This window comes from Callospermophilus lateralis, chromosome 10, assembly GCF_048772815.1.
Source record: "Callospermophilus lateralis isolate mCalLat2 chromosome 10, mCalLat2.hap1, whole genome shotgun sequence".
NCBI lineage: Eukaryota > Metazoa > Chordata > Mammalia > Rodentia > Sciuridae > Callospermophilus > Callospermophilus lateralis.
Window position 1 is genome coordinate 36,879,823 of NC_135314.1, and position 21,937 is coordinate 36,901,759.

A 21,937-nucleotide genomic window follows, 5' to 3' on the forward strand; every position below is an offset into this window, starting at 1 on the left:
AGTCCAAAAAACCAAGCTCAAACATTTAACACCATGACCTTCAAAGCTAGAGAGGAGATGAATGCTAGAGGAAGAAATCCTTTCCTTGCCATATTTTTCTGAATCTGTTGAATTTGTAGATTTTATAGTAGTCAAAATAAGTCTGTGTTACTGAAATGAGAATGGGGAAGGGCATGACAAATTAATCATGAATTCTATTGGGCATTACACAGAATAGAGCACAGATAAGATTTAAAGAATATGTTCCAGTCTCTATAAACCTAAGGTACCAGAGATTCCAGTGCAAAGGAACCAATCACTAGTCCAAGAGACGGAGAAAAGTTATGAGATCTTTCTCAGGCTGGATTTCATAAGCTCGTCATACCAGTTTCTGTAGGAATGTAGGAACTATTGCAAAATGGTTAGGTTCTACAAACATATCATCAAAGCTTCACTGTACATAGGAAAAAAATGTTTCAAAAATTTTTTAAAAAATAATCCATCTTATTAAATGCCTTAACTTATTCTTCTTTGTATGAAAAAGGAGGAAATCTACCAGCTCACCTGTGTCAAACCCCACACTTGGCACTATGTCCACTGTTCCATGAAAGGCTCCGGCCCACGCTGAGGTAGCAGTGGTGACTGTAGTCGGATCTGTCTTTGTGATGTCACACTGGGGAGCAGGAATCCTGGCCGCTCGCACTGACGGCATCAGCAGGGGCCCATATGAGGGATCCAGGGCAGAGCCAGCAGCAGGGTGGTGGTGGTGGTGGTGATGGTGGTGGTGACGGTGGTGCATGTGGGCATGGGGGTGGTGGTGCCGCATGTACACGTCATGCATGTGGCTGTAGGATGGGCTCACCTGAGATGCCAAGGGATAATGCCAGGACTCAGACACGGGCGGGGGAGGGGCTGGGCCAGTCTGATGCAGGCCATGTCCTGGCCAGGGGCTGGGCTCTGCAGCAGTAAAGGTGCCAGGGGGTGCAGTGACCTGGAAGTCAGGATGAACTCCCCCCAAACAGGGTGCAGGTGGGGGCTGGTAGGAGCTGGTCCAAAAGGAAGTTGGAAAACTACTCCGCGGGCTTGAGAGAGCTGAGCTATCTGAGAAGACAGAAAACACATTATTTACATAAGATTCAATTCTGGGATAGACTTGCCTTTACTTGTCCGATAATGTTTCACAAGCAGGTGAATCAGCATGCACTCTTCCTCTCCCCACACAGGGGTGAACTGATATAAAATGTTAGCCTGTGGGCTCCCATGCCAAGACAATGGGCAGAATTCAAAGTGCTGAATACCCCCTTCACCCCCAGCATTTGCTTTCTTAGTTTGTACTGTGGCTTGTAGTTTGGAGATTGAAAAGCTTCATTTCCTCTTGGGAGGTTTGGTGCCTTTAGGCCTGAGCACAGGTCATGGCTACACTCTTCCCGTAAAGAAAACTTGTGCCATAGATGAGTCGTGTATGGATTGGAAATAATCATTTTGACCAACTTCTTTTAAACACAAATATATTTTTCACTCAAACCAAACATTCCAACTCAAAAAGTAACAAATGTAAGTATGATTACATTTTACTGTGCTCTCTATTTAATTTTCCTTTAAGAAAAGTATATTCCTGGGGCTGGGGTTTTGGCTCAGTGGTAGCATGTGTGAATCAATTTTCCCTTCAGTGTTGGGATCAATTCTTAGCACCTCAGGTAAATAAATGAATAAAATAAAGGTCCATAACATCTAAAATAATATTTCAAAAAGAAGTGTGTGGGGGGCGGGGGAGTGTCTTCCAACCTCTTTTTACCCCCTGTACAGAACTGAGAGTCTTTCAATTGTGATAATAATGGTTAACATTTAATGAGAGTAACCAAATACCCAACACTAGGTCAAGTGCTTTGCATGGATGATCCCATAAGATCCTCACTCTAGTCCCATGAGACTGTTATTTTATTATGGACATTTTAGAGATGAAGGAATGGAGGCAGAGAAACCAAAGATTTACAATGGCAAGCACAAAGCTGGGCTTTGAAGCTAACATATCTGTCTTTATTTTATTATTTTATTTGTAGTGCTAGGGTTTGAACCCAGGGTCTTGTGCATGTGAGACAAGCACTCTACCAACTGAGCTATATCCCCAGCCCAAGACATTTGTCTTAAGAGTCAACAGCTGGCATGCTTCATAATATGCTGCAAAAAGAGATAATTATAACTACAACCTGAAAATATGGAATTTGTTGAAAAATCTAAGTAGAGTTCATGGGTGTAAGGAGGTGTTTGAAAGAGAAGATAATATCAAAGTACACCACACACAAATGGAAGAGAGGGACTCTTCCTCTAACTCTGCATCAGTCCAGTGGCTCAACTGTCATGACCTATTTCTGAATGACCTAGTGTATGCCAAACATAAAGGGGTCAGAAATGACTAGACAAATGTCATTTTCAATCACCATTTGGAGGAGGACAATAAGTCAAAATGCATAAGCAAAAAGACATGGCAGGCATTCTCACAAGAGGAAGCCAAGAGAAAGAACACCGAACCAATCTAATAAAGTGGAAACCCAGTCTACGTTGAAAGGTTGAGAGGAAGCTAGTTTTGTGAAGAGGTAGGACAAAACATTTTAAGACAATGAAAAAGCACATGAACAAAGACCACTTATCACATACACATGCACACAGCAGCAGTTGTAATAGCAATACTGAAGGGAAAATGAGATCAATAGGCAGAATTTGAAGAAAAGAAAGATACTACAGAAATATGAAGGACCCAGATGAGTGTTCTATGAATTATTCCTAACTACTGATACAGATTGCCAAAGATATTAGTTATGCATGTATAATAAGATAGTATTTTCATACTGGGTTTCACATAAAAGAACCTTCTAGATCATTCCACCGAAGAAAGGATATCCAAAATACTCTGAAAATTAAAAGTATCCAAAGTATGATGTGTTCATGGTCTCACTTCATTAATTTACAGAACTTTTTTTTCCTGCATCAGGGAAATAACTTGAATTAACCATTCTATATATCATGAGGTGAATATCATTAGGCTATCACCATCATGTTCAAGCATTTTCTCCAACTTCCCTGAAGACACTGGCACCAGCAGTGCAAGCACTTCTACTCTCTTCCCTGCAGCCATCATGTGCTCCATTTACCCTGTGAATAAACAGCCATTTAGAGTCTCATTGTCAAGCATATCCATCACAGCACCATGATGGTTCTGAAAGCTTTGAGGAAACTTTTGTTCTTCAAAAGGCAAAGGATGGAGCTGCACAATTGTCAAGTCTTCCCACCTTTCCAGGAAACCTAATGGAATGACTGTGTTTTGTCACAATCTATTCAAAAGATCCCACGTAAAAATCAAACTCACTGGCACTGGGGCAAATACGCTTCATTTAATAATTGTTTCCAATTATGAAAAATGCTGCTAATGAAGGCAGTGCAGTGTTGCATGCCTGTAATTCCAGTGGCTGGGGAGGCTGAGGCAGAGGATCATGAGTTTGAAGCCAGCCTCAGCAAAAGTGAGGCATTAAGCAACTCAGTGAGACCCTGTTTCTAAAAAAAAAAAAAAAAAAAAAAAAAAAAGACAAAATAGGGCTGGGGATTTGGCTCAGTGGTAAGTGCCCCTGAATTCAATACCCAGTACCCCCGCCCCCCCCAAAAAAATGTTGCTGATGAAACAAAGGACAGTTATATAAATTGTGAGAAGAAAATACAATTTGCCTTAAGGGATGGCCATTTGTAGAATATTTTTGTCACATCTACAATGAAAGTCACTAGTATTTAAAATCTACACAGGGAATTTATAGATATTCTCTAAATTACATAGTGCAGCTTTTGCCACCACCAATCTGTCATTTTGCTGTAGCAATTCCCATCTTTAGGACCAAATCATTCTACTCTTGAGCTTTATCTCTTGGTGTGCCAGAATCCACACTCCAGCTCACAAATATATGCCACAGATAGAGTTCCCTTGAATAAAGTAGCCTATCAAAATTTAAAATTACAGAGTGTAGACTGTTTGTCTGGTTGCTTTCCTTTTGTTTATTCTCTTTTATATGGACATGGAACCAATCTTATTTTATACATGCCTAAACATTTTGGATATACATACACAAATGTGAATAATGAACTAATTCCCTACCAAAATATTATTGTCTTATGTATGAAGTATCAGGTTGTGATTAGTGTACTCATTATTATTGAAAGGAGACATTTATTTTTACAAATACACTTCTTAAAGATTAAACAAAGTACTAAAATGTCCAGGGAGAAAAAAAAAATTAAAAGCAACTTAATATATTTCCAATCAGTATGTCTCCTGAGATCAATATAAAGTTTACAAAGATCTATGCAGCCTTTTTCAGAAACACTGTTGCATTTTACAAGTAAGTGAAACAATATTGAATGGAAAATATGTGTATGAAAAAAAATGCACTTCAGAATCACTATTTGCTATCTTTTTTAAAGAAAAAAATCTTGACACAAAGAAACAGATGATATGCTTTGTTTCATGCTGGAGAATCATTGTGCTTATTTCATATGTATGTAAATTTTTTTCATTACATGACTCTTTGCTTACGAGTACTTAATCACAGCCACATTTGTTGGATGAAAAAGCATATGAAAAACAGCACGAGCTATTTCTGTGCCATATTACTTTTCAGGTTAGTGGAGACAATTCAAAACTGCATGATATTAACACTCTCTGGTGACTTTGGATTCAATATTATTCAATATTTGAGTGATATTAAACAATATTTGAATGATGTTAACACTGATAGCCTAACACATATGAAAAGCCAAAAGATAATTTGGTTCACTTTGCATTTGGGATTTAAGAATCCCCACCTCGTCCCTCTCTTTCACACACACATACACACACACACACACACACACACACACACTCACCACAGTTTATTTCTAAACAAAAAAAGAAAATGATGAAATTGATATATTTTTATTCAGTGCAACCAACCCAAAGCATACTAAGTAAATCTATCTGATTCCAACCAGAAATGTATCTTAGAAAATCTAAGGAGTTTCTTACAGTATTTCCTCCAGTTTAATAGCTGTGATGTTCTTTACAGTAACCCCAATTGTTTCTTAAAAGAAAGCAAAATACTAATGATAAAAAATTGAAGAGAAAATTCAAATTTTAATTTAAAGAATTTAAAAATATTACTTAATTTTGAAAACTATATTAAAAGACAAAATGAGATAATGAAATGCTGTAGGACCTCTATCTTAAGTCATCTTAATAATCTCCAGAAAACACATTCTTAGAATAAATATTGATTAAACACATCAGTGTTAAATGATAATATTTATCAGCTTAATCTCAGTAAAGAAAAAAAAATCAGCTCAATCAATCATTCTTAACCTAAAGGGATCCTGATAAAATCCAAGTGCCACTCTCCTGTTCAGCTTCTCATATACACAAACTGTAGGGTCAGAGGTGAAATGAAACATGTTTCAACATTTTCTGTCATTCAGGAATTATGCATTACCATTATGTTCAAAGATTGCCCTCTAGTTACTTTGTTGCGCAGTTACTCAAAATGGGCCTTGTGACTCTACAATGAGAGTTTTAAAGAGTGACATCAGATGCCCATATCCTTGGGGGCAGAAGAATGAGGTAAGTCAAGCCTTGCTTCCTTCTCACGTGTTCCTCCTAAACTTCCTGAAAGCAACAACCTCCAGAGCCTCCTGGACATTCTGCTCAACTCTGTCCTTTCCAGCCAGACTGTTCCTGAGATATGCCTTCCTCTTCCTTTTTTCCAAAACTGAGTTGCCCCAAGCACATCCTATGTAGCTCAACTAACCAAAAGAGAGTTGCTTTGCAACTACAAGAAAAGGAGAACAAAACACCAATAAGTTTTCCATTCAGCACAATTTTAAATATGTGACGTACTCTGCCATCATTTGATTTGTTACTCATTTCTACACACAATCTCTCTCTCTCTCTCTCTCTCTCTCTCTCTCTCTGTGTGTGTGTGTGTGTGTGTGTGTGTGTGTGAAAATTAATGCACAGACATATTCAAAGCCAATGTTTTTATTTGGATGGGGATAAGGTTACAATCAGATCATTATGTTTTCTTAACTGCAAATCTCTAATTAATTCCTGATAAAAAGTATAGTGAGATTGGAATTAATTGATGAGCTGCTTTGTGAAATACTGTACAAATATTGTCTCTAATTAGTTTAAGTACAAAACACATAAAGTACTCTTCTATCTTCATTAGAAGATATACATTCAAACTATGACTGTTGTTTGATTGTCACCTGACTTTTTTCATCTAATATGGAAATATCTTTTGTAGTCAGACATAATTCAGTTGTAGCACTGTAGCATGTCTGAAGCATTTCAATAACTCCATGATATAAACTAGACCCTTTAATAGAGCTGGTCAGCAGCTCCTTTGTAAAAAGTGTCATAGTCACTACTATTAACATGATCAATAGCCTTTAGCACCTATTATGTCCAAAACACTCTGCTTTGTGCCAGAAATATAAACTTTCAGAAAACAACACTTCTGGATAAAAACTCAAGATTGGTTTTCTACTTACCAAATGAGTGGAAACTTACTTAAGGAAAAGAGAAATGTCATCTGACTTTCATTGAATGCCTTGATTCAAGCTCTGTGCTGAATTACTCATATACATTATCACAAAATCTTTACAATAACTCTAGGACTTGAGTATCAATAAACACATATTACAATTGAGGAAGTTGATCTCAGAGAGATTTTAAGTTATTAATCCAAGATCACATTACAACCAGAAACTAATAAGGTTTGGACTTGATTCCAAAATAAATAGGCTCCAAAGACTGCATTTTTCAACTTTGTGTAGTTTTCTCAATTAATATTAAATTCTTGCTGGCACACGCTACAATCCCAGCTACTCAGGAGGCTGAGGTACAAGAATCAGAAGCTTGAGGCCAGCCTGGGCAACTCAGAAAGAACCTGTCTCAAAATAAAAAAGGTCTGGGGATGTAGCTCACTGGCAGAGCACTCCTGGGTTCAGTCTCCACTACTGAAAAAAAAAAAAAAATGTCACCAACTATCTCCATCAGATATGTGAATCTCATTTTCTTCTCTTTAATTTTCTGTATCTTCGATTACATTTGGGGGCTCTCCTATGAATCCTACCCAGCTTTTTTATGTTTATTTAAAATTGACTAATTCAGAACTAGAAACAACCAAGGTAAACTTCTGTTCACAAATGGAAAGTAAATCCTGCATCTGAAATCAAAGAATTTTACAGAACAAAAGATTTTCTCAATTACTTAATTCACCGCCTTATCTTATAAATAAGAAAAGTGTATCCAAAGGTTTCATACAACTTATTGCAAGACTTGTTTCTCTACTGAAGTCTTGTTTTCAAATCCTGAGAACATAGTATAAATTTGGTTCCCTTAATTCAGTCATTCAGTTATTTAATTTATATTTATTTTAGAGTTTCCTCATAGAAATGCATTATCTAGAGCATCAGGAAAAATGATGTGAGATAACTAGATGTGATATTCGTAAACCTAGTGGGAAAGAGATTAAAAAGCTCTAAAATATACGCTCTACACTACCACTTTTCCCTTCTCTCCACATACACAAAGGTTTTTGCTTCTCATTGCCCATGCTAGGGTCAATCTTCTGAGTCTTTGCACTAGCAGTTCCCTTTGTGTAGAATTATTTCCCCCTAAATAGTCACATGATGAATCCTTATTTCTTTCAGGTCTCTGTCCAAATGTAACTGTTTCAGACAGAGCTTCTATTATGGCCTGCAGTAAAGTAAGACGTTGCATGACATTTTTTCTTTATTACCTGTTGCTACCACTGAAACATAAGCTCCACGAGTGTGGAGCTTCAGGCTGTCTCATATAGTCCCAGTACCAAGAACATCAACTAGATATGCTAGGAGCTTGATAAATATTTGTTGAATAAGTCAATGAATGAAACTGGAGATAGATTTGAAGACTGAATTGATTATGTCAAGAAAATTCTAATTATGGTATTAAAATATTACCATTATTCACCCTTTATATACTAAAAGGTGCCAGCTGATCAGAGGTTTTCTCTAATTTTTCCAATGAGTCATGAAAATATTATAGAGTTTTTGCACATAATACAACAACCCCTTTAAAACGTTTCTGGCTATGATACTATAGACAATTGCTCTGGACAATTTGGTGCCCTTTTGGTTTTGAGTTTAAATGATTACTAGGCTTTATATGCCAATAAACTTAAAGTAGTAGATATTGCAATAATTATTCTCCTGGAACTAATTAACTCGATAAGATTTCTTATTGATGCATCAAACTGTTTACTAAATAATCTGATTCACAGAAACATTCTTATTTTCACCCTCTAAAAATTATTTACCATGTGCTATCAAATAAGACATTGATTGATATCATAAGTGTCTTAGGTTTTCCAAGGACTGTTTTAGTTCCTGTAAGAAATCCATAGTATTTACTAATCAAATAAGCAGGATGTTTCCCAATTCACTTCTACTGAATCTTGTTATCAAGATTCCCCTATGCTCATGGCAGTATAGTTTAGAGTTGCTAGAAAAAAAATAAGGAGGAAAAAGGGGAAAGGAAGGAGGGAAAGAGGAAAAGGTAAGAGGAGAGGAAGGAAAGAAGAGAGGGATGGAAGGAAAGCAAGAAGAGTGAAAGAAGAAGGGTAGAAGAAAAGGAGGGAGGGAAGGAGGAAGAATGGGTAAGAATTAAAAAGGTGGAAGAAGGGAAGGGAGAAAAGCCCTGTATCTACAGATCTACAGATCAGGCTCAGCAATTCCAGACCAGTTCTCTGGCTGTAATAGAGCAAAACCATTCTTCTGACATTGAGAAAGATATTAGTTACCTCTCACTTGACCTGCTCGCAGATGGCCAGCCTGTCCTTACCATGGGAATCACTCAAGACACTTGTTAAAATGTGATTCCCATGTCTTCTTCCAAAAACTATGCTTCAATAGACTTGAGGGAAGTGGCCTTTGATTTGTCTTCAACAACACTAAATCAATGATTACCAAATTTGAGTTTGCCTCTCAATCACTGGGCATATTGGCTGAACACAAGTGGACATTATCCCAGAGTTTCTGATTTAGTAGATTGGGGGATGGGGTGGATAATTTACATTTCTAACAAGCTCCCAGTGATGTTCAGGGTTCTGATCAGGAACTTTGAGATCCATTTTATATGCACTTCTCATAACCAGGTGAATTTGTAAGAAACATCTGTACCACATTTCTCTGAAGCTACCATTGGAATGATGCATTATTTTTTTTCTAACCTTGTAATTACCATGAAAATGTCACCCAGTGATTTTTTTGTTGTTGTTGTTAGAAATCAGATTCAAATAAATCTCTGTGTCCTCCAGTATAGAAGAATATAAGAAGATGCTCAATCTGCAGCGTTTTCTTTATTATGGTGAGACATCACTTTATATCATAGAAATACTGCCAACAATGCCTAGTTGTACACTTTAAAGAGTTAATCCAAAATCGGCTGAAAAGCAAGCTATGGAGAGAACACAGACTGTGTCCCTGGGTCAGACTCAAATCTCCACTGTGTCACCACAAAACACCTACAGGAACGGGCAATAGCTAGCTTTTTTAGAAGAGATTCCAGCACGCCTATTATTTAGAGATCCAAAATTGGGCCTTCGGGGCTTCAGGAATGGTGCTTTGCTTTTTGATTAGGCCACTATAAACTCAGGCCGGTTGCATTGCTACTTTCCATGAGGAATTTAAGGGGTGTGACTGCATCCTTTCCAGCCCTGCATTCCACATGTGACAAAACTGATCCAGCTGTTTGTCTGAAAGAAATTCCTTGCTGTCCTTAAAAATTAAAAAGCAAGTGATATCCGTCCTCCAGAGGCACGTCTCCAGCTGGAACCTGGTACAGGCAGTTGCGAAACAGAGACAGTGCCCTGGAGAGCATCTGCTTTAGAATTCTTACCTCGCCATAGGGGGGTTAGCCCCATCTTGCTTTTTGAAATGGCAGATTCTGGATGGAAGGTGCTGGCTTGGCCCAAAGCTCTTGAGAAGTGTTCATCCACTACTGACCCAATGTCTCCCTGGAAATAAGTGAAAAGGACACATCGAGAGTTAAGGTACTCCATCTCGGCAGGCTGGTCTTTCTCCTCCTCCTCCTCCTCATCCTCCTCCTCCTCCTCCTCCTCTTGTTTGCTGGGAAGGGTGACTTCCAGAGAGTCCTGCATCTTGCTGTATACCGCTAACTTCTTCTGGGATGGAATAAACAAAACACAGTATCAAAGACCATTTGTAAAAAAGCATTAACCAGTTAACTTTTCACTTAAAAAAAAAAGAATCTAAATATTAACATATGTTTGCAAATTGATTCTTCTTCATCTGCTTTATTCCATCTTTTCCCTCCCCAAACCAATTGCCTCCTTCCCACACTAAAAAAAAAAAAAAAAAAAAAAAAAAAAAAAATCTACTATTCCAAATCAGTTAAAGGGAAAAAAAAAAAGCCATTTTCAAATAGTATATTTTCAGTGTCAGAATTTCATTTTTTGTTTGTTTTTCTTTGATTTAGTTGTACTACAAAAGATAATAATTTTTTTTAAAAAAAGTGACAGATTCCTTCTATTTTTTCTTCCCACTTTTGATTGACTTTTAAAGATGTAATCTACAATAGCATTATAGTTTAAAACAGGGAAGAACAGCGGATAGGAGATCTAACTTACTCAGGGCACGATGGAGAAGAAAAGAGCTTTTCACAAACGAAATAAACTAAAATAAAAACAGGAATGTAGCATCTTATAAAAGGATTTGGCAGATGTGCTGAACTCATTTCTCAAAAATCAAACTAAAATGACAAAATAAGTCTGTGTGAAGATCCATTTTGCATGGAACATATTTTTCAGATGTTCCACTTACCACCATTACATAGAGAGAAAAAAGATTTTATTGTGGCTTACTGAAAATAATACAGAATGCTGGAAAGGACTAACTTTCCAAATAAAAATGAGAAAAGCCTGATAATTTAAAAAATATTTTGAAATATATGATCATAACACCAATAATAATTAATACATATTAAGCCAGATACTCCTCTAAAAACCTTGTGTTTAGTTCCTCATTTAATCTTGACAATTCTATTACATGGTTATTATTAGTATCTGTATCTTAGAGAAAAAGACATTAAGGCATAGAGAAGTTAAGTGACTTCTCAAAAATCACAGAGCATGTTAGTGATGGAGACAAAATGCATAATAAAACATCAGGGAGAGATATGCATGCATATGCATTTCGGGGAACAGGAGATGAATATCTAGGGTGGAAGAAAAGTCACCAAGATGTTGTATTTGGTATTGTTTCTTTGAACAGTAAGTTGTAGTTTATTGTTATATTTTATTCTTGTACTTTGATATTTCCATATATTTTTTCACTGAGCATGTATTATTTATATTATAAACTACTTCAATATGAATTAAATATACACTGAATTGTTAAAGCTTATAAAATGCATTATTTCAGTGACCAAATAAGCTTTCTATATCATCTGTTTATTTGTAAAACCCCTTCCCTTCTCATATCATTTTTCTTATTTCAGAAAATAACAACAAAAAAACACCCCCCCCCAAAAAAAAACAAAACAACAAAACAACAACAACAACAACAAAAAAACACATTCTAGAAAATGAGTGGAATAGAAAAAACTAAACTAAATCATTACAAAATACTACTCATTCGTTCTGCAAATGTTACCAAAACATGTAACCTAGATTCTATGTTTCTAATGTAATTACTAGATTCAAAATCCATAGCACCAAACTATAAATGATATTCTTTTGTGAGGTGGGTCCTGAATGTTTAAACACATTGTGAGGTGTGGTTATTAGGTTGGGGCTCTTATGTACACAATATATGTGTTGCTTTTTATTTAAACTTTGTGTTATTGTGGTATCGTTTGTTAATGAAAAGATAATGAATAGGTAATTGTAAAGACTGCCTGATATATTTCTTATAATCTATTTTTGCGCAGATTTAAGCCTGTTTAATTTTACTTGAATGGTAAAAACAACAGAATAACATAGATTATGTATAAAAGGAGGGGGTTAAACTAAATCAGCTCTAAAGTTACTGCTAGTTTCAAATTCCATTAAAAAATTAAACAGATATTGTGATCAATTAGTCAAACCACAGTGCTGTTTCCTTGTGTGTGTGTGTGTGTGTGTGTGTGTGTGTATTCAAAGCATGCTTTGTTGAAGGATATGCACACACTTTTTCTTGAAGAGTCTGGCATACTAGAAAGAAGCACTACATTTTTATGGAAGGGAAATTAAAATTGATCTACAGAGCAGGTTCACTGTCCATAGTGTTCATTCTAAACTGTGAAACTGATTCTCAGCACAATTTGTGAGAATCAGGCTATGCATATAAAAGTTTCACTTGTTTAATTCTAATATGTATCCTTCAAGTAAAATAGCCTTGGCTGTGTTAATTATCCAAATAAAGGCATGAGTTTATTTTATCCTCACTTAGCAACAATTAATTCTTAAGTAAAATAAATTTAAAGTTATCTATACTGAAAAAAATTGAAAACTGCATATCCTGATACAAATGTAAATACTGTGATCAATAACAGCAATCATAAAATATTTTAATTTGTAATTGATGGCTGTTGAATTCGAGATACAGATTTTTCAATCTATTTAAGATTACATAATTTTTCAAATGCTGAACTAGTTTTGTGGGGGTTTTTCTCTTAGTTATTGAATGACTGAGTACAAATAAATTAATGCTTGAACGCATATACTTTTCAATATACATGGGCGAAAAGTAAGCAAAATCTGCCCTTGTATCACAACAGCTGTCAGTCTAGTTTTTAGAAATCATTCTTCTGCCCATTCATGCATTGATTCTCTATATCCTTTATATTTCACACACATGTAATATCTTTGTATATATTCTTATAAATATGCATGTCAAAATACTTCATTTTGATATTGCAAACACCTGTGGTCCTAAAAAAAAAAAAAAAAAAAAAAAAGAAGCCTATGATGTTCCTATCAATAAGCAGTATTTAAGAATATTTATCATTCCCACCTGCACTTTTTTCAATAAAGTGGATTAAATTTTGATAAAATATACAGAACCAATTTAAATATTTATATCTCCAAAACTCACATACTTATAGCCTCACAGTTAACATCACTGTTTAAAAGAAAAAAATTCAAAGTATCCAAATGACCTGATAACTACCTGAAATGCTAAATCTGAATTAGTATAAATTTTTTAACATTAATTGTGAGCATAAAGAATACAAAAACAAAATTGAAATAGAAATGAACTCATATGCTGACATTCACACCAGGCTAATTTTCTTCTTTATAGACTCTTGAGCTTAACTACTTTCTTATATCTGTGCTTTGGTGATTGTAAATCAATTATTTGCTTTTTTTTTTTTTTTTTAAACCCAGCATACTACTTCTGTGTGTTTTTGCCACACTCTGTATTCACCAATGTTTACTTTTTTGGAATGAAATTTCCCTAGAGTTACATTCTTTCTTGGGAATCATATGAAATTTAAAATACTGATATGGAATCTAATATGCACAGAACCTAAACTTCCAAAATCGAATTAGAAATGTAATCCACTTATATTATTCCCCAAATCCACAATCACTTCCTAATAACAACTCAATCTCATAAGTATTCATAATTCCCTTATAAACTTCTGAAGAATTATTAACAGAAATCAAGAAGCTGTCAAAGGTGGCCTTAAAGACTACAGTCACTTTACCTAATGCACATATATGTCTCACTGTCACTGCCTAGTAATGACAATATTTCCCCAGGTAATATTACTTTGGAGTTAGGTGAGGCAATGAATGGGTTAACTGACACACAGTGAAAGCTAACTCACAAAGGTGTAAAGCAGGAGAGTGAAGGAGAGTTGGCCCAGGCAGTGCAAGCTTTAGCCACCACCTCAATGCCTGCCATTAGGCGCAACAGAAACAAATTGCAGCAGGAATGTGCAGGGGAAAGGATTTGTCTGACAAGAGAAAGACTTCCATGTCAGGAGCCAAATACCACTAACTCCCCAAGGCTTAAGCCTGCAAAATGCCAAATGATTACTGTGCATATGTGGAAACTTTTTTCCTAAGGAAACAAAAGTATTTTAATGAATCACTGCAATCATTGGATATTTTTCTTTTTCTTCCTTTCTTATTTTTTAAAAATTTCTTCTACTAGCTATCTTCTTTAAATGCAAGGATTTTGGGGGGTTCAAAAACATGAGCAGTACTTTTAGAAAGAACCATTAGCTTTTAGTAAATGTTTCAAAACTGTGAAGCTCGTAAGAGCAGCACATTGCTCCTTCATCATTTTTTTTTTAATTTACTTTAATAGCAGAGTTTTAAAAATATCTCAGAGAGACTGGAGCTTTGAGATCTTCACCTGTTTGGAGGTGAATGGATCAGGAAATGCAAGGTTGGATTAGGTTAGTAGAAACATGCCATAGACCTTTTACACATTTTATTTCATTTACTCTCTCTCTCACATGCAGAAATATTTTGCCAGAATTCCCAATTTACATATGCAAAATCTGGCTAATTTAGCCAGGATCACCCAAGTAATAAGAGGCAGACATGGGATTAGAACCTATTTCTGTATTAATACAAATCCTGCGCTAGGAAAACAGACTGGAGAAGGTGTGTCTCAATAACATAACTTATTTTGATGGAATAAACAAACATAACTCCATGGCAATATGGCATTGCATGGCAACTAGGATAGTCTAATGTTATTTATAGCATTAAAAATTACATTATAAACATATAAGGGATATAGTTATTAAGTAATACAATGCTTTTAAATATATACATGTCTGGATGAAATGTAATGTCTAAAAATGTACTGTCTCCTTGGTAATCAGACACATAATCCACTGGCCTACAATTTTTCTGGAAATCCTATTTTGGAAATGTGAGAAGAGTCAACTTATAAGAAACAATCACCTCATGATCCTCTGTTTTTTATTTATTTTTCTTAATCTGAAATGCTATTACTTAGCACAACGAGCTACTTTTGAGCACTGTGCCTCTAAATGATTCTGGTTATTATCAAAACTCCAACCTACCCCCTCCAAAGATGAAAACTTTTCCATTTTTATGATGTTCAAAAAAATGTGCCACAGGCTTAGAAGCAATTTCAAAATTTGCATTCCCAAAATGTTTTAAGCAATGATCACATCATTAGGGTATGTGTTTTTTCTCAAACCAACTACTTTGAATGAAACAACAGTTTCCATGTATAAATTTCTGGTATGTTTTTTATAATCCTTTGTCTAGACTTAGTGTATGATTTTTAAACAAATTATCTATTATTCATTAATTCACCTAATCGTCCATTGATTCCTATTTTGTGTCAGTAATTGCACAGAGGTCTGGAGATACAAAGATGAAAGGTGTAGCCGGTGCCTAAACTGAAATTGCTCATGGTGGTTGGAAGAGATAGTAAGGATGATAGTATATAAAGTGGGCCTCCTGGTTTAACTACATAGTGAATTGTGTTATTTCTCCAAGGAGCTAATATTCAACAATAAAAAAAAAAAAGGTAAGGAAGTAAACTATGAATTTTTCTCTAGTTTCTAAGGAGGCTGAAATGACAAAGAGGACTTGACCAAAACTAGTTCCATGAGTCTGAGCAAGCCACTGAGCCTTCTGGCCCTTAGCTTGATCTTTAGAAACTAAGGAATTTTGACTTGATTTCATCTCAGCAGTCTCATCCAAAGCTATCATAATAACCGCACACTGGAGCTCTAGACAGATTCACACTTAGATGTTTCTTACATTGAACCTCTTCTGATATTGCAGGACAGTAGCCAAAAAAAAAAAAAAAAAGGAAAAAAGAAAAAGAAATCTACAGATCATTAAAAAAAAAAAAAAAAAAAAAAAACTACTTCATTTCTAGACAAGGGTCATCTAGCCCAACTCCTAGCAATTAGTTATGGTGTTTCCTATATTTATCTTCATATAAACAAGAAAGAAGAGGTCTTCAGAATCCTCCTACTCCAGTCCCCAAGGACAAGTGATTTGGCATACTAAAATGGTATCTCTTTAAGAAGAAAAGACACCTGTTGAGTTTAGGTCATTTTTTTTTCCTCTACAAATATTAAGAGACATGTGAAAAATAATTCAGTTACCCCAGTTCAGACCACACTTATAAATTACTGGCACAAATCTGGTATCCACTGAAATATCTATAAATATGGCATTTATGAGTTGTTCTAGCAACAGCTGTTTGGATCTAATGGTTCGAAGCACTCTCAGGGTCTTCCTAAATGAGTAGTTAAAGCAGGAAAACAGCTGTTTAAAGAGGTGCATTTTGAAAGGCTCAGGGCAGAGCTTTGCCCAAAATTATTGCCTTCACTATCTTTGCCAGAGCCTGAAAATCAACAATTAGAGAGCCTCTGTTTCTTGAATTAAAATATTTTTCTGGAGATACCTTAAATTATTATCTATTAGCTGATGTATTCCTTTAGGTATTAAAAAAAAAAAAGGTTAACTAGAAATAGGATTTGTGAGAATGAGATTCAAGTTAAGCACGCTGTTTTAAAATTATACTCATCTCACTGATAAACTTGCTTAAGGATCTGCCCTAGGCATCATAGGCATAATTGTTTTACTCTCATTGAAAATTCTCTTTTTATAGATGGATACAAGACAGAAATACACACACTACTCAGCGGGGTCAGCTTAGTGTCTCTTCTGCAGTAGCCTGAAGAGATGCTGAGCAGAAGAGCAAGGTTCTTGCTCTGAACACCCACATTTCCCTTGCCATGGCTTGCATCCCTGCCATCTTAAACTTTTTGAGATTTTACCAAGTGCTAGGTGAAGTAGGACTCCCTTGCATTTAGTCAAAGTATCTTTCACTTAAATTTCTAGGATCACCTTGTAGGTGTATCTGGCTTGTTAGCCAACATATCCTCACTCCGCATGATAGATTTCAGTCCTCCTCTTTCGATAATTATTGTAATCTCCATTCTAGTTGACTGCCAGAGCCAATAATTCAGTTATTTGAAAGTTTAACTTTTCCTCTATCTTTGAATTTTTCTGGCTAGGAAGTTCCTGGGAACCCAAAGCCATGGGACAGATTAATCTAAGTCTTTGTAGTCAAGTTAATTTGTGTAGTGTGGAATGGTAGAGGCTGCTTTTTCTCAACGGAGTCCTGTATGAATTCTTATAAATCCACTTAAGTCTTTGCTTACAGTTGCAAGAAAATTAAATCCTCTGCCTTAAATAAGTTGGCTGTATATTGAAACTATTTAAGTTATAATTGTATTCTTTCTTTTTAATGAATATAAACTTATATTCAAATAGCAATGAAATACAAGGCACTTAAAACTGATTGTTAATGCCACTGTCTGTAATTTCTTTTCAATAAATAAATGTTCATTTGCTAAGTGAATATTCTGTCTCATAGATAAAAGATGCAACATGGATAGTAAAAGTCATTAGCATAATACAAATGCTTGCAAAAGGCCCTTGGAATGCCTAAACTTTAAAAAGTACACTACCAAGGACTTGGAAAGAATCTCAAACTTCAAGGCCAAAAATCCACTGCATATTAATCTTCTTTATCAAAAAAAGTTGATTGGGGCACTAAAGACAAAAATAAGCCTATTGTGCAAGAGCAAAAAAGAGAGCGAGAGAGACAGAGACAGATACAGAGACAGAGACAGAGAGAGAATATATATAAAAGACTGAGAGACCACATGGTATGGTGGAAAGATGCTACACTGAGGCAAGGGAATCTGGTGGCCTTGATTTTTTCTCCAATCAGCTTTTAAATCTCTAGCCAGGCATTTCAACTTTGTGAACATGCATTTTCCCATATGCAAAAGGAGAGGGTGAAGTACTTTTTCCAGGGTTTTTCCATGACAAACAATCTCAGCAGTTTTATGACTTAACCAAGGTGGCAGAGTCCAGAGAAGGATTTTGAAAAAAACTCTACAAACTTATAACTGGAGCTTTGCTTCCCAAGGGAACTCTTTTAAGTGAAAGCACTCATGCAGATTCACCCAGCTGTTACCCTTGAAAAGCACAGAGTAAATATGTTCTAACTTTCACAAAGCCGGAAATGTGATTGTTAAAAACTTCTGAGCATAATTAGAAATTTGGTGATTGCTTTCTGCTTTTGTCATCTCATTTATAAACTACTTAATTCTGAAAACTTTCCTTTAAGAATCTTCCTAATGTGAACATTATGAACATGGTGTAGGGTGGGTAGACAACAGACTGTCTGCATTTAAGATGAGAAGTCCACGGGGTATGAAGGGAATCTATGATTTCATATCATTGCCTTCAATTTTTCCTGACACATATTTCGAAATTTTATGTTGATTCCTACTGTCACTGCTAGTATACAAGTGCATTCCTTTCCACACACGTTCTGCAGTGTCATTACCCTCCAGAGCATGTGCTAAGAAACGCGAGTCAAGAGTTCTCCTGAGGAGATGTTAGGATGGATGAGTGAAGGCAATGAAGAGATGGTGGGCATCTCTCAGAAATACCTGGCACTGTACAACTCACTGTAAGATATATGCATAGCATGTAATTTATAGGATTTAATTTACTCTTCAGACACTTACAAATTACTTTGATTCATGTAGCCTACCATATGCCTCCATAACAGATTATAGGACAGCCTAGGTGTGTGCAGCTTTCTATATTTTTAAGACACTCACCAACAACATATAATATGTTCTATAAAAACCTAAACTTAAAATATCAGCTGTTAGGAGAAAGGCTGAGAATACACTTGCTTGGAAAATAAAGTTCTGTTAGTTCACAAAGAATTTTCAGTATATGATCATATATTGAGAAGAAAAGCATACCTAAGCTTAAGATTCATTATAATGATAATGAACCATGTTGATACATTAATTTACAAGGACTTCACAACTAGGGTATAGCTCAGTGGTAGATTACTTGTCTAGCATGTGTGAGGCAAAAACAAACATTTGAGCATCTCAGAGCTATGCAGATTTGAAGGGGAAATCAGTGCAAAAATACATTAGGACAACTGAATAAAAAAATATAAAACTTTAATGTTCTCTCTCCTAGCATTTTATAAATGACCATTAAACTTTCTTAATTACACTGTCAGACTTTTTATTCCTTTCCTTTTTATTTCCTCAATAAATAAGTTTTTCAAGAGCACTAGGAGTTGAAGCCCCATTTTTTTGTCTCACAGGCAAGATGCTATTAGGGGTCACTTCCCATGTACGGTGAAAACAATCTTCTTGGACAATAATGATAAAACCTTATGGAATGCAAAAACAACCAAAATATGTATTCTCGGATGACTGCATTAGGGCCAAGTCAATATTAGTCCCACTTCACCCACGCACCGCATAGTCTAAAAATGCTGTCAGCCTGATAAGAATTTCCTGATTTACTCTTTTCTCCAATAGAAAATATAGGTCATCAAAATAAACTCTTGACAGTAAAAGAACAGTAGTTATACTTTCAAGTCTCTCTTTAGTTCCCTAGCCAGTCAAATGTCAAATAGGGGGAAAAAAGAAAAAGAAAAAGAGAGAGAGAGAGAGATTTGAACAAGACATTTTAGTAAAAGCAACATGAAAATTCCAAGCACCCCTTTCAACTCAATTCTTATGATCAACTCAGCCAAACTTCTACTTAAGCAATGTCTACAGGAGCTCAAATACAGTAGAAGTTGATCATAGTACAACATAAATGTAGACAACTCAGGTTTACAAAGATTTTTTTTAAAGTTCATTCTTCAGCTTGTTGATAGCTTTTAGTAAAAGAATGAATTCATTCCTCACGGAAAACTAATTTTATGATTGGTAATTTGTAATTTCTAATAATGGATTGCATTTTCTAGCACAAATAAAGTATTACAATACTAATCCTTCTACAGAGGTTCATTGAATTAATTTCACAACTCTACAAAAAGATCTTATTTGCAACTTCTAGCTCACCAGATTTTTTTAAGAGGGGGAACTATCTTTCTGAATATTTAATAAAGTTTGAGTCTGTTGCTTATCTACACTCCAACTGTTAACTGAAGTCCTCTAGAGTTTCAGAGATGGAGGAAAAGAGCTTCATTCTAGACTGGATGTTAAAAATACCCAGGGTCTCCTTGCCTCACTTATCCTATTTGAACTCCCATAGGTTTCTCTATTACTGATATTTTGCATATACCAAAGAAAAACAAACAGCTAAACTAAATGTTTTAATCTGTTCATCCTCAGTACAAATTACAAAATGTTTCCCCATCCTCCTCTTCAAAAGTAATTTCACCTTGAAATGCTGAAGCTGTTGAATAGTACAAATAAACAAATAAATAAATAATAGCAAGAAAGTAGGGCTTCTTCCTTTTTCACCCTATCTGGTACAAGTTAAGTTGGTCCTGTGTTGCAGATGAATCTGGGGCATGTACCCTTACAGAATCAGTTGAATTTTATAGCCCCTAAAATTTAAACAGAAAGTCATAGTTTATTTCCAAAGAAACCTATCAATCCAGGAAAGGGACAGAAGAAGAAATATAAAAATTCGAGGTGCGAATTAACTAAAGGGTAAAGTACATAGAGTCACAATAAAACGTTTGTTTCCTGAGAAACAAAAATCAAGGAAATCAGTAAATTCTGTCAATGATAATGCCCTAACCCCTAACCATATCTAGTTGCATTTAAGACTCTAAACCCCACAATCTGAGGAGGATCCTATTTTGGTACAGTCCCTTGACACACACATACATTTTTTAATGTAGTGCTAATTAAACCTTGTTGTGTTCAGTGAGTAATATCCAAGGACACCTAGTGTCTGATTCCACACAGCCCTAGTCTCCCTTCTAAACTAGATCATCTCCTTGTTCTGAGTCCCCCTTTAAGGACGCATTCAGTCGCCCAGCATGGTAGAAACCCAGTTTCCAGGGACTCAAGATTACCTCTGGAATGGGGAACACACGTTTCAACAGACCAAACACTGTTAACAGGCTCTGTGCTTTGATGGAATTAGAAAATGAATGAAGAACCTTGACATCACTGCTGTCTAAGTCACAGTCACAGAGAAAAGCTCTACGAGAAGTTATAGAAACATTCAATATAGGTTGCATTAGGCCAGTGTTCCACCCTAAAATTCCCCAAAAAGTTCATGTCATGAGCTCACTGTTCAGGTAGCCTCTTATACCTCAGTGGCACACTTCGTTCTCCTAATCCCGAAAAACCTAGCTGGCACACTCTACCTTTCCAAAGAAAACAAAATATTTGATTTAAAGGAAGTTTACTCACATAGTCCTAAGTCAGATGCCCTTGGTGAGCTTCAGAGAACTGAGTCCTAAGAGTCAGGGTGGCTTTGAGGATCAGCCTCTGAGCTCTGGTGACAACAGCTCAATAAAGCCCCCAGCCAGGTAATGCCTCTTATCCCACCCATCCACCTGGCTGTTCTTCCCTCCCCAACCAAGCCTCTCCTCCTATCTTCTATTAGCTTTCTGCTCAGGGACGCTTCCGCAGGTCCCAGAGCATCCTTTGCGCCACCCGTCCCAGCTGGACCGGATGTCGCAGGAGTCCCAGACCGATACTCTCGGTGCCCCTCGCCCCCGCCCCCAGCAGGTTGCCTGCTCCGTGACTCACCTGCTGGCCAGGTTGGGGCGCCGAATGATAGCAGGCTGTGGGACAGGTTGCAGCTGCCACAGGGTTGGGCAGATACTGGGGCGCTCCATACGGCTGAGGGTGATACATCACCTCCGCACAACTCATGGCAGCAGGGGCAGCGGCGGACCCCGAGTTGCTGCAGCCGCTTTACGCGCTGGCGCGAGGGGCGCCGCTGCCACCGCCGCAGCTGCTGCCTCTGTGGCTGCTCCAGCTGCTACTGCGGCGAAGGCGGGTCTTCGGCGGCCTCCGGCTCCGCGCCGGGAGCGAGCTCGGGAGGGGTTGGCAATCAGCAGCGGCCCATGCGCGGGC

The 21,937-nt window shown here is 36.5% G+C and overlaps 1 protein-coding gene across 1 annotated transcript in view; it reads right to left on the bottom strand.

Annotated features, from left to right (window-relative positions):
• Vgll3 (vestigial like family member 3) overlaps positions 1 to 21,733 on the bottom strand; it is a 42,967-nt gene extending 21,234 nt beyond the window's left edge. The window contains exons 1-3 of the mRNA XM_076868485.2: positions 21,608 to 21,733; positions 9,935 to 10,220; positions 544 to 1,080 (exon numbers count right to left, since the gene is read on the bottom strand). Coding sequence (XP_076724600.2) covers positions 544 to 1,080; positions 9,935 to 10,220; positions 21,608 to 21,733 — 949 coding nt within the window. The remainder of the gene's footprint in view (positions 1 to 543; positions 1,081 to 9,934; positions 10,221 to 21,607) is intronic.
• Between the last annotated feature and the right edge of the window lie 204 nt (positions 21,734 to 21,937).